Genomic DNA, 12,403 nt, shown 5'->3' on the forward strand with positions numbered 1-12,403 from the left:
CAAACATTAAAAAGAAAACAATATACAGACGAAGTGAAAATCTACTTTTTGAAGTCTACAAAGATCTAGGTGGGACCTAGTTATACGCAGGGCAAACGACCTTTTTTCGACCAGGATGAAACTTTAATGACTTCAACGCTGAGGGCGCAACGTAGGGAATGTGGCGATATGTTGAACTCTCGCCATCTTAAAACACCCCGGGCCTCATCAACTGCCTGAGGATAGCTCGGATAAGTATCGTCAACCAGTCATTGTAATACCAAAACTCATTTGTTTTCAACAGTTCCAATTCCAATTAGCATATTTTCGAGCAACGAAAGTATTTGATCGATCGATACTGGACGGTCTTAATAGATCAAACTGTCGTTACTCAGTATTTTCACTTAGGAACGTAAAACATTCCTAAGAACACATTCATTATGTGGCGGGTATGATAAATTGTGCGTCGTCGAACTACGCGCTTCAATGACTTCACACTTGATTTATGAGCGTAAAAAACATTGAGAAAATGAAACTTTGTTTTTGAATGAATATTTTTACTACATATTTTTCAATACATTCATAACTTAACACCTTACTAATGAGGTTTTAATATATCTTCTTTTCGTACTGAACGTATTCTACGTAAAGTACAGTTGCGAGTTTAACCAATACTATACATGGATAGCCGAGTGGTTGAGGTCACCACGTCAAACCCACTGAGTGCGACGTGTCGCGGGTTCAAGCACTTGTTTGATCCATGGATGCTCGTCCTGAGTCTGGGTATCTTACATGTGATTTGAATGTTTCTGAAACCCTACGCGACACAAAAATTAAAATCCTTAGCCCGGGAGTCGTTTTTAAATTTTGCCTTTAACTGGCAGGCGTTGTGGAAGCGACACATTGTTATACAACGTATACTCTGCCAAATTACCTACTTCCACGATAACGAAGGTTATGATTTAGAAAAAGTTTTAATAAATACCCATGCTCAGCAAATTCATCCTACACAGGCTATGAAGAATAGATCTTTGCATACTTTACAGGTTGTTTCATACGTGTTTTTCATCCTTGAAATCGGGAGTAAAATATGTTTTTAACTATTTTCGTAGTGGACTATTAATTCTCAACATTATTTAATATTACTTTTAAATATCGATCATACAAATCCCATCAAAAACTTATATGTGAAATGACAGCCAAGTTCAATACAACCACAAAAGAAGTAAGATCTAAATGTGTGACAAGTTGGTTGGTCAGTCCTGAAAATCATTTAAAATATATAATTTCTTTTTATAACCTTCTTATAGGTAATGGTGGCTCTAAATAGTTCGTGTAATATTACACACGGTGCTGCTCGCCCGTCTCTAGATAGGTAGAAAACAAAACGGCACAATAAATTCATTTGTTTTTTATTTTAAAATATTTTACAATCTTAAACGTAGAATTAGTTAAAGGCAGTGATTCCGCGTTTCATTCCTGAGTATTACCGTTACAATATATATAAGTATACATATAAAACTAATTACTAATACATAAAAAATATTAACAAACAAAAATATATTGCGACTGTAAGTACGTAGTACTCGTTTGGTATCACAATTTATATGGCAACTTATTCAATACCTGATTGCACCAAAATTAAATAACATATATTTTCGTAATTGCATGTCACTTAAAATAAAATTAATGATTAATTGACTAAATTCTTGTTTATTTGCAAGAAATAATGTACAAAGCGCCAAAATCCGCTATTGCTTCAACTAAATAATGTTCTTCCTAATTTTTTTAGTTGCTTTGAAAATTGTTACTAAGTTGTCCAAAACGATTTTTTTTCTAAATTTGAAGAACAGGTCAATTATTGTTAGAAAGTCGGCATATCGAATCCCAAATTGAGACAGTAATTGGACATTTTTGTATAACAAAAACATGGATTACACCTAGTCTCATTTGAGATTCCGCTTCAAAGACCTACTTAGTACGATTTTGTCGACAAAAGTGAATCATATAATTTCGGAGCAATAGGTTTCTTAACTAAATTAAAACACGAAAGGCACTAGTGGTCGATCATAGAAGTATCCTTTATCCTCAATAAAAGGTGGTCGAGTCGTGTAAGGTATTCTGGTCGTTGAAGGAGGAATGTAGGCGGGGATTTTCACCGATGGTGTCGGGTAGTATACTGGGGGTCTAGTTGTTGAAGGGGGTACGTAGATCGGGGGCCTAGTTGTTGAAGGTGGTACGTAGATCGGGGGCCTAGTTGTCGAGGGAGGAATGTAAACTGGGAGTCTTGTAGTGGGTGGAGGAGTGTATACTGGCAAACGTGTTGTGGGGAAAGTGAATGGAACCTTGGGGGTCGGGTAGTCGTAACCTGTTGTTTTGAAGGTTGGTGGTGGTGGTGGTGGCCTAGTTGGCGGTGGTGGAGGGGGTCTCGTTGGTGGTGGGGGAGGAGGCCTTGTAGGTGGTGGTGGTGGCGGAGGAGGTCTCGTTGGTGGTGGAGTTGGGGGCCTTGTTGGTGGTGGCGGGGGAAGGTATGTGGCCTTCGTTGGTGGAGGTGGCGGTGGCCGGGTAGGTGGAGGTGGTGGCAAATATGTAGGGGCTTTAGTTAGTGGTGGCGGTGGACGCCTAGTTGGAGGTGGTGTGGGAGGTCTAGTTGGGGGTGGGGGTGGGGGTCTCGTAGGTGGTGGCGTTGGGGGCCTAGTTGGAGGAGGTGGAGGAAGATATGTGGCCCTTGTTGGTGGTGGCGGTGGTGGGGTCGGTGGCCTGGTAGGTGGGGGTGGAGGCAAGTATGTGGGGGGTCTAGTTGGTGGTGGTGGAGGCCTAGTTGGCGGTGGAGTAGGAGGTCTTGTAGGTGGTGGTGGTGGAGGTCTAGTTGGTGGCCTTGTTGGTGGAGGTGGAGGCAAGTACGTTGGAGGATTCGTACGTATTGTCGGTGGCCTCGTGGGTGGTGGTGGTGGAGGCCTTCTTGTAGTAGTAGGATAGGTGAATGGCACAGGTGGTGTAGGGTAGCTGTAACCTGTAGTTCTGAAGACGTCTAATATAGTGCTGTAAGTTGGTGGAGGTCTAGTTGTTCGCGGAGGAGGCGGTCTGGTTGGCGGAGGTGGTGGTGGCCTAGTTGTTGGTGGTGGTGGTGGTCTGGTTGTGGGGGGTGGTGGTGGTGGTGGAGGCCTTCTGGTGGTGGTAGTAGGAGGCAGGTACGTAGCAGGTGGGAGAGTTCTTTGTGTTACAGGAGGAATGTATGGTCTTCTAGTGGTAGTTGGGTAAGTAAACGGCACCGGTGGGGTAGGATAGCTGTAGCCAGTAGTTCTGGTAACGTCTAATATGGTGCTGTAAGTTGGTGGCCTTGTTGTTCGTGGCGGAGGCGGCCTTGTTGTTCGTGGGGGAGGTGGTCTGGTTGTTGGCGGGGGAGGTGGAGGGGGTGGTCTTGTTGTGGGTGGTGGTGGAGGTGGAGGCCTTCTTGTAGTAGTGCTAGGAGGTAGATATGTAACAGGTGGAAGGGTCCTTTGTGTTACAGGTGGAATGTATGGTCTTCTAGTGGTAGTAGGGTAAGTAAATGGCACCGCTGGGGTAGGATAGCTGTAGCCAGTAGTTCTGGTAACGTCTAATATGGTGCTGTAAGTTGGTGGCCTTGTTGTTCGTGGGGGAGGTGGTCTGGTTGTTGGTGGAGGTGGGGGTGGTGGAGGTCTGGTTGTGGGTGGCGGAGGCGGTCTGGTCGTAGGTGGTGGTGGTGGAGGAGGAGGCCTTCTCGTGGTGGTAGGAGGCAGATACGTGGCAGGGGGCAGAGTCCTTTGAGTTACAGGAGGAATGTATGGTCTTCTTGTAGTAGTTGGGTAAGTAAACGGCACCGGCGGGGTAGGATAGCTGTAGCCAGTAGTTCTGGTAACGTCTAAAATGGTGCTGTAAGTTGGTGGTCTTGTAGTTCGAGGGGGAGGCGGTCTAGTTGTTGGTGGGGGAGGAGGTGGAGGTGGTCTGGTTGTTGGTGGGGGAGGAGGTGGGGGTGGTCTGGTCGTGGGAGGTGGTGGTGGAGGAGTACGAGGTGGCGGCGGTGGTGGTGGTGGCGTTGGTCTCCTAGTCGTTGGTATTTCAAAAGGAATACGAGGAGTTTTGTACTCGTATCCTGTTGTTTCAGTAGGCCTTGTCGGAGGTGATGGAGGCGGTGGTGGTGGGGTCCTCGGCGGTGGTGGCGGCGGTGGTGGAGTCCTTGGCGGTGGTGGTGGTGGCGGAGGTGTCCTTGGAGGAGGCGGCGGGAAAGGAATCTTCGGCTTCGGGTAGAAGTAGCCGTCCTCATCGAGGTTAGCGGAGATAGGGGCCCCGATCACAGCATAGTTTTGGCTCGAGCCGACCGGAATCGCTCGAGCAACACGCTCCGCCTTGCAGGTGTGGTACACTGCAAGTAGCACCACAGCCACGTGCAGTGAGAGTCTCTGGAATCAGAAACAAAATCGATGGTTAACAAATGTCAATACGTTAACAAGGTGGTTTGATTTTGTTTATTTATCTTTATGTGAAGTGTCAAAGATAGTACAGTCTGGGTCCTATTTGGGTAAAACTTTATGAAGAAGTTTCTTTTGTTCCGCATTTGAAAATAAATTGTGTATACAGTGGGATTCGATACTAAGTTTGTCTAATATTTGCAGGGTGGAAAATATTCTATCACATTATATAAAACAAATTAAAATGTTTTTTTAAACAACCTAAATGTCGGTCAAATGAGTAAAAAAAATTATATCCTTTGTGCAGTATCATAGACTAAGAGCCCGTGGACGCCAGACCTAGGATACGATAGCGATAGCGAACCCACGATAACTATACAAATAATATTAAGGTGTCCAATACGTTTTCTTTTATCTATCACTTGAGTAGCACTTATAATCAATTGCATATAAAATGTTAAATTGATAGGCTTTTTAATTAGGTCAAGGCCAAAGACCTCTTAATAGTGATATACTACCGTAATACGATAGTAGAGTATAATGTACTGCTTTCTGGAATTTATCAAAGTTCAGAAACGAAAAATATTTTAACATTGAGGGTAAATACTAAGATGAGATAGACTCGCAACCCCACCGTCGCATCAGCTTTTGATTTAAGACTGCGAAGGAGACGGTTGAGAGCAAAACTAATGTGGCTATCTCCATAAATGCGAGTGAGTTCCATTCTTAAGCACCCGTTTTACATAGAACTTACATAAACGTGAACTTACTGAACTGTGTCATAGAGTCAGGATTTAATAGTGCCAAATATGACCACGCAGACTAAAATAACAATGAAATATCAAACAAATATTCAACCAAAATGTGTCTGCAGAAGGTTAAGCTATGCAAACGACACAATTCTCCAACCAATGTATCGGTTACGAATATTTCATTGAATACTCGGTTTGAATATGGGCTATTGCCAAATATTAGCAACATGACTCCGGTCCGATTTAGAATGGCTTTTTTTTTACTTTTATCACAACCTATTTTTTACATCAAACTTAAATTGGACCTATTCTCGGTTTCCAACGGACGTAAACTTAGCATGCGTATAAAAGATTTATTTAACTTTACCAAAAATGGTCGTCCTATACGAAATTGTCAACAGTTATATGATGATAATAATATATAGTTATGATTACAATGGGACTTGATCCAGAAGTAATTCAATTTGATTATTCCACAACAAAAGGGGTAATGAAAGAAGAATTAGCAACACTCCTCCGACGCAAATTGTCAATACAATTTGAAGAGGCGTTAGCATTCGTTCAACTTTCGTAGCTCCGAAATTGAGAGCTCAGAGATCTCAACCCCAGATATCCGTGCACTCAATTACTTAATAAGGTTCCGTTATTCATCTTTCGTTGCGGAACCCTAAAAATTATCATAATAGTGTTTACTGGTCTGTGCGTCAGTGAAACATATACGCGTGAAGAAGCTCAAGGCATTCAAGTCACCACTGGTAGAATTTAAGTCGTACGTCGTGTGGTCCAAGGTAAGGCTTTTCGTCAACGCCCGTTAAATTTAATGGATTGACCATCTTGTCTCAAGTTAATTGGTTTATTATGGAATTATGCGGCGTTGGGAAATTAAGTAGTTCTTGACTGTAAGTATCTTTTAAAATGCGATAAGTTTTTTTAATTATTGTTGTCAACAGACTGGTCTTTAGTTTTGCGGAATGGTTATTTAAATTTGTACATCAAGTGAAATTTTGATATTAAAATTATATGGTTATTGATTGCAGGTAAATTCACTTTCAATATTAAAATAATAAATATTATTTCGAGGTGTCTTTGTGGTTCCATGTGTGGATTTAAGTGCAGGTTCGAGGCATAAGCAGGCAGGTACCAACGTCTCTTCCTCATAGTTAAATAGAAGAGACATATCGTGATGAAACCCGGATCCCAAATATTGAAATCTGAAATCGCAAACCCGAATTAAGCTAGCGAGCCGATCAATGCTCAAACAATACTATATGGGAGGAGGTCTGTGCCCAATGGGCGGTAATTTTAAGATAACATTATACTTGTTGATTTTAGTTTTATAGAGAACATTAATAAACCATAATGATTAAAAGATAATTTACGATGTAATAACCTATGTTTGACAAACGTAATCGAACATTTTAAAAGAACAAGTATTAGTAAACTCTTAGGTAAAAAACATACTTCAAAACATTTACCTAACAGTGCAATAAGCATATTTAATCGCAAATTAAAATCATTACCTCATATTCAAATGAAATTGACTGACAGCATAACAGTCGATAACGTTATAAAGTATCATTAACCATTTATTCAGGTAAATGAGACATCAATATCTAATTAACATTCAATCGCTGCAACCTTCAGTCTTGTACCACATTGTATTGACGAAGTATTTTGTCACAAACAATGATTTAATTAAATCAATACCACGTACAGTCTCGCACAGCAGTGTTTTTGTTGTCTGATTGCTTATTATATGTAATGACCACTTGGCCTTCGGTTTATACGTTTTTAATCATTCAGTTTATGTCTGCGATTGTACAATTGCAAATTTATTTTAAATTAATTCGTGTTTACGTGAGGATTGACATGTTTTTATTCGGCTTCATGTTCTTTTATGTTATTTGTTGATGATGGGTAAAAACATCGTTGTACGTTCATGAATTAAGTCGAATTCAATTAATAAGTCTTATTACTTTCATTGTTATTGTTTTAATTCAAATTTCTGCATTCCGAATGGTCCATCAGTTTTGACAGAAGATTTCAAATCAACGTTGTTCTGTTATTTCCAATTACTTCACTGGACTGGCGCTATGTAAATATTTTTTATTGTAGCTTTGTCATTTCCATCTGATAAAAACATTGATGGATAACTGAAGCAAAATTAAAAAATCCATGTTCCAAAATTTAGCTGGCGTTGGCGATGGTGGGCTGTTAATTACATGTTTCGCTTAGAACAAATATTTTGGTGTAATTTTAGAAGGTGTAGATTTAATTGTATGGTAATGAGGAGATTTCCGATTAGAGATAACACTGTTTTTGGATAAATTATTGAGAAACTGAGTTACTCATATTTCTAGAATTGAAACTATTCGTCAATTTGCGATGTTACTACTTAATGATTAAACTTGCTAGTGAAAGCCGTATAGATGGAGATTTTATGCTTTATAATTATAATATCACTAAAGGAAATACTGATAAATAGAAGACACTTTAAAGGAACGAGATAAGAATATATTATATATACGGAGTAACAAAAATGTATTTACAATTCTGTTCTATCAATGCACCAACGTCCTAGGTCAGATATTTTAGCAGATGACACCCAGAAATTGACAAAGTGCGCGGAAGGTCACGTGACGTCACGCGTAGAGTAATTATTTACATATGATACATAATGGCGACCGAGGACTGACCCCCGGTTGCGACATCCAACACACACGCCGCGAGCAGTTAGCGGAATTAGCAGAAATGCGGTCTTACTAGATATTATCATCGGAAAATGAAAGCCATGTCCAGTAAAATAATAAGAACTTGAGGAATCCTAATTTTAAAGTACATAAAATACCAAATTTTAAATTAAAGATACCTAGATAGATAGAATGTATATAATTTCCCAAAAAGTGGCTAACATTGGTTTTGAGAAAATGTTAATTCAACGACTAAATAAAATTGTCACGTTAGATTTAGTTTCTCTGAGGAAAGTGAAACTAACTTGAACATTGTAGGCCTAATTTCTTTTCCTATTCACAGAAGATAAGTACGTAGTCCAAGTACACTAGTAAGTACACAGAGTGATTGATTTGTACTTGATCTGCAACCTATAGTACTGGCTCGCTTTACAACAGTAAGTGTGCCGGTTTCAGCATTTGTTTGGGAAGCGACTCGTCCTATTAGGATAACGAACACGTTGCAAGCGGCGTGACCAACCGATTGGATACGCTTGGAATATGTTACTTAAGTGGTTTAAAACGTGAACTGTAACTAGAAATTTGGATAAACCCGAAGGGACAAATTTAGCATCACATTTTTAGTGAGCGGTGCGATTTTAAGAGAAGTTTTAGAAGACGACCCCTCTAGCTTTCAGCTTTTAGCAATAACACTTAGATTGTACTTAACATATAAAGCTGAAGAGTTCGTTTGTTTGAACGCGCTAATCTCAGGAACTACTGATCCAAATTGACAAAATATTTTTGTGTTAAATAGACCATTCATCGAGGAAGGCTTTAGGCTATAAACCATTACGCTGCGACCACAGAAATCTAAATAACAAGTTGTTATTTAGATTTCTATGGCTGCGACTAATAGGAGCGAAGATACAATGAAAAATGAGAAAAAAAACAGGGCAGGTATAAATCATAACTTATATCTTCTACCCACGGGGACGAAGTCGCGGGCAACAGCTAGTTTTAGTATAAGGGTTCACATAACACTATGCCATCCTTATACTTAAATTTAATTAATTCAGCATAGAGGAACTTGTTAGCATTTACTTAAATGTTTTCCTCGTTTTTACAAGCCTCATTATCAAAACCAACTTCTAAAATCTTACTTGAAATTTCACGCTTGACGATTAAGTTGACAAACTCAAGACTAACGAAATTGACGCCGTGTAATAGGATAATTAATTCAAAGTCAATACCAAGGTGGGTTCAATGTAAACTTTAGCGTAATAACATGATGTAAACCTGTGTTGGGTAAACTAATGGCTGCTTACGCCAGACGACATTTATTTCTTAGGAAATTAATATAACTCCATTTATGTATCCGGCTTGGATATGGAATTTATACCTAATTTTCACAATATCGATTAAACGACAAAGTTGACAAATATTTCACCACATTTGACGTCTCATTTTAATAATATAAGAAAATAAAGATAAGATAAAATAAAAACATCAGTTATGTAATAATTACAACGGAGTTTGTAATGGCGTTTATTAACATCTGCAGTGATAATGATAGGGTAAATGACAATGCCCATAATAAGATGGTATCGTTAGCATAGATATAACTTTATTATACTGTATAAGGCATCTTAGTGAGATTAAACAATTATCTGATTACAAGGAAATTAATAAGAAATACGGTTGGGTTATCATCAAAGATGGTTTTGAATAAATTGCCTAGAGGTTTGGGAACAACAGTCACTGGATTGCAAAATACTAACTGAAAGGTATAGATTTAAACTGACATCTCTGGCATAAAAATTAAAAGCAACCGTCATTGTATTGTTTTAGAATTAAAAAACATCGTAAAAACCTCAATAATGTGTATTTACTTTAAAGTGCAACAAAGGAACTTACATAAAATGGTTGTGTTGCCTCTTATGAAGTCGATACATGAAGTTGTTATGGCTCTTGATCAGTATTGACATTACCCAAACGAACTGCACAAAAATTGAATGATACTAAGAAATATAGAGTACGACGACTAAATTCTAGTTTCTAGTTTACAAACAATGTTGGCTACAATTCAAAACTGTTATTGTTTGCAAGCAATCCGACAATAGAAGCAGACGAATTTTAAGTTAGCATTCTTAATAGTCCATTCTAGTCTGAGACCATGAAAATATTGATAAGTATAATTATCCAAGAGGATGCTTTGAAATAGGCATGCATGGAATTGCAAGTCCGATTGGTAATGACATCAGAACAACTCAGACGACAAGAAAAAAAACAATGATGCTGTAACAAAGATTGGGAATATGAATCTAAGAATACATTAGAACCATTAAGCAGTGAAACCAAATCAATTGTAAGTGCATGATAGCATATTAAAACAGATGCTAACAAATCAATTTAAAACACTAAACTCATCAGAAACAACTTGTCAACAATAATACTCTTGATTAGTAAACCATTTAGGATTGAAGTGTTTGACATTGCTAAAGTAACTAGAAGACAGATTGGTGTCAAGTGACCCTTAAATCACTACTTAATTTATCAAAAGGTGATGGAGAATCCATTGTTTGCATCTTATTTCTTAATGTTTATAAATTAGAAGCTGTCAATAACAAATAACTTTGCATTATGATGAATGAGACGTGTTCCGTCGAAGATTAAATCTTGGACTATTGAGATTTCGAAGTGCTTGTAAAAGTTTTAAAGCGTAAGCATTGTTTTGTAATTTGGAATGTGGATTTAATGTTAGACGTAAAACATGAAACTCATTTAGGTTAAAACCATTCTATGGTAATTGGATTTGCGTAAAACAAAGTTCTGTATTTTATTTTCATGTGATTTTAAACTTAGTTAAGTAAAATTAACGTATGTACTTAATCCGGGTATTTTATTGAAAAAAATATCAAACATTTGCCGATTATGAAAAAAAAACGATGTTTTATTTTTTACTAACAGCCTAAATTCATTCATCAACGTCAAAAATGCCTTCGATTTCCTCACCTGTAAATGTATCATTAGGTATGACAAATTACTTAATAATTTATGAACTTATCGCCTAAAGGTCTAATTGAACTAGCGTTTCATTTAATTACCGTCCTTCACCTTTGCGTTTACCGGAATTATATCAGTTATAATGATTGAACTGCTAATCATGCCCCAGGGAAGCTTTTTGGGTCCAATTGAAATTACGACCTTATTAAGTAATATTTTATTTATAATTCGAAATAGCTTATTATTATATATAGTCTTTAAAATGATGACTTTTGTTAACCTTTTGATCAATTATTTCGACAGATTTTGGTATGAGATGATCTATGTATTACGACAGATCTAGTAACGTAAATACATGCCATCCTGTATACAAAATAACATCTAGGGGCGAAGGTTACATAGTGTATCTCGGAAAGTGAAAAATATTGCGGTTTTGGTATAAGGAAACTTGAAACAATAATGTAAAGATTTAATCTCTCATTTTATAACCAGTATTGATTTCAATAATTGAATGAGCTCACACCAGATATTTATTACACGCCACATTAAGTGGACAGAATCAAAAAGATACATTGCAGTTATAGCATCCGTATGGAGATTTTTGCCCATGCAATACAACTTTCAGTGGTTTCATTTTATTTATTTACATCCTTGGAATCTCGGAGACATTTTTTTTTGTTTCTCCTTAATGTTTTCATATAATTCAGCTTTGGTTTAAGCTTTGGTTTCTCAACTCACAGTTTTTTCTGCACTTACTACTTCTTTACTTTATACGATACGATATATATCACGTCTGATATTTTCGTTAAATCTTTGTTCTTCTTCCAATCTCATTAAAACTGAATGTGTTCTTAACTTGGATACTTCTTTCATGCGTTAGGCTTTTAATTTAATTGAATTTTACTTTTAAGCAACTTAATGAAATATTTTTGTCTGTCTACATGCTGATCGTTCTTTGTCTTTTTAGCCATCATTCATCATTCTGGTTGTGACATAAAATTTTAGTTCCCCATATTTGACCTCAGTCGTTTGTATGTTAACTTAACAACAATGAGCTAGCTATCATTTAGTTTAGAAGCTGGTGAAAGATTCCGATTAGCGTCAAGGCTTCATTTTATGCCGGTTAATATTTACGTTAACTGCTTTATAATAGTTAGGACATTCATTTCGTTAAAAGGTATTCATAAACTGTTGAATCTTGTAAATGGAATCAAATTAAATGTCAATCTGAGGTGAATTATAATGAGGAGTCCTAATACAATATTCAAACAATGTTTTTTTTTGTTTACTCTAAATATACAAATTCGTCTTGTTTTGGGTGCGTAGTCATTAAACATGCTAAGCGCAAACTACTAGACTCGGAACAAATATCTGCGTACAACGCAAATACTGTATAATTATCTTGTTTTACATAAAAACAAATGATGTTTATCCCTTTTAAGTACCCTATCAATAGGTAGACTTTGGTTGTAGCGGAATAGCGACGTATTTTCCTAAGCTTGAAAATTAAATGCCTTTTTTGGCATCTAAGCCGTATGACTTATAAGCAAAAAGGGAAACTAATTTA

At 37.6% G+C, this 12,403-nt stretch overlaps 1 protein-coding gene across 1 annotated transcript in view; it reads right to left on the reverse strand.

Annotated features, from left to right (window-relative positions):
- Positions 1-1,375: 1,375 nt before the first annotated feature.
- LOC113495340 (extensin) overlaps positions 1,376-12,403 on the reverse strand; it is a 31,664-nt gene continuing 20,636 nt past the window's right edge. The window contains exon 2 of the mRNA XM_026874021.1: positions 1,376-4,400. Within this exon, the coding sequence (XP_026729822.1) occupies positions 2,019-4,400 (2,382 nt within the window). The 3' untranslated portion in view covers positions 1,376-2,018. The remainder of the gene's footprint in view (positions 4,401-12,403) is intronic.

The sequence above is a fragment of the Trichoplusia ni genome, chromosome 6 (genome assembly GCF_003590095.1).
Source record: "Trichoplusia ni isolate ovarian cell line Hi5 chromosome 6, tn1, whole genome shotgun sequence".
Classification (NCBI taxonomy): Eukaryota; Metazoa; Arthropoda; class Insecta; order Lepidoptera; family Noctuidae; genus Trichoplusia; species Trichoplusia ni.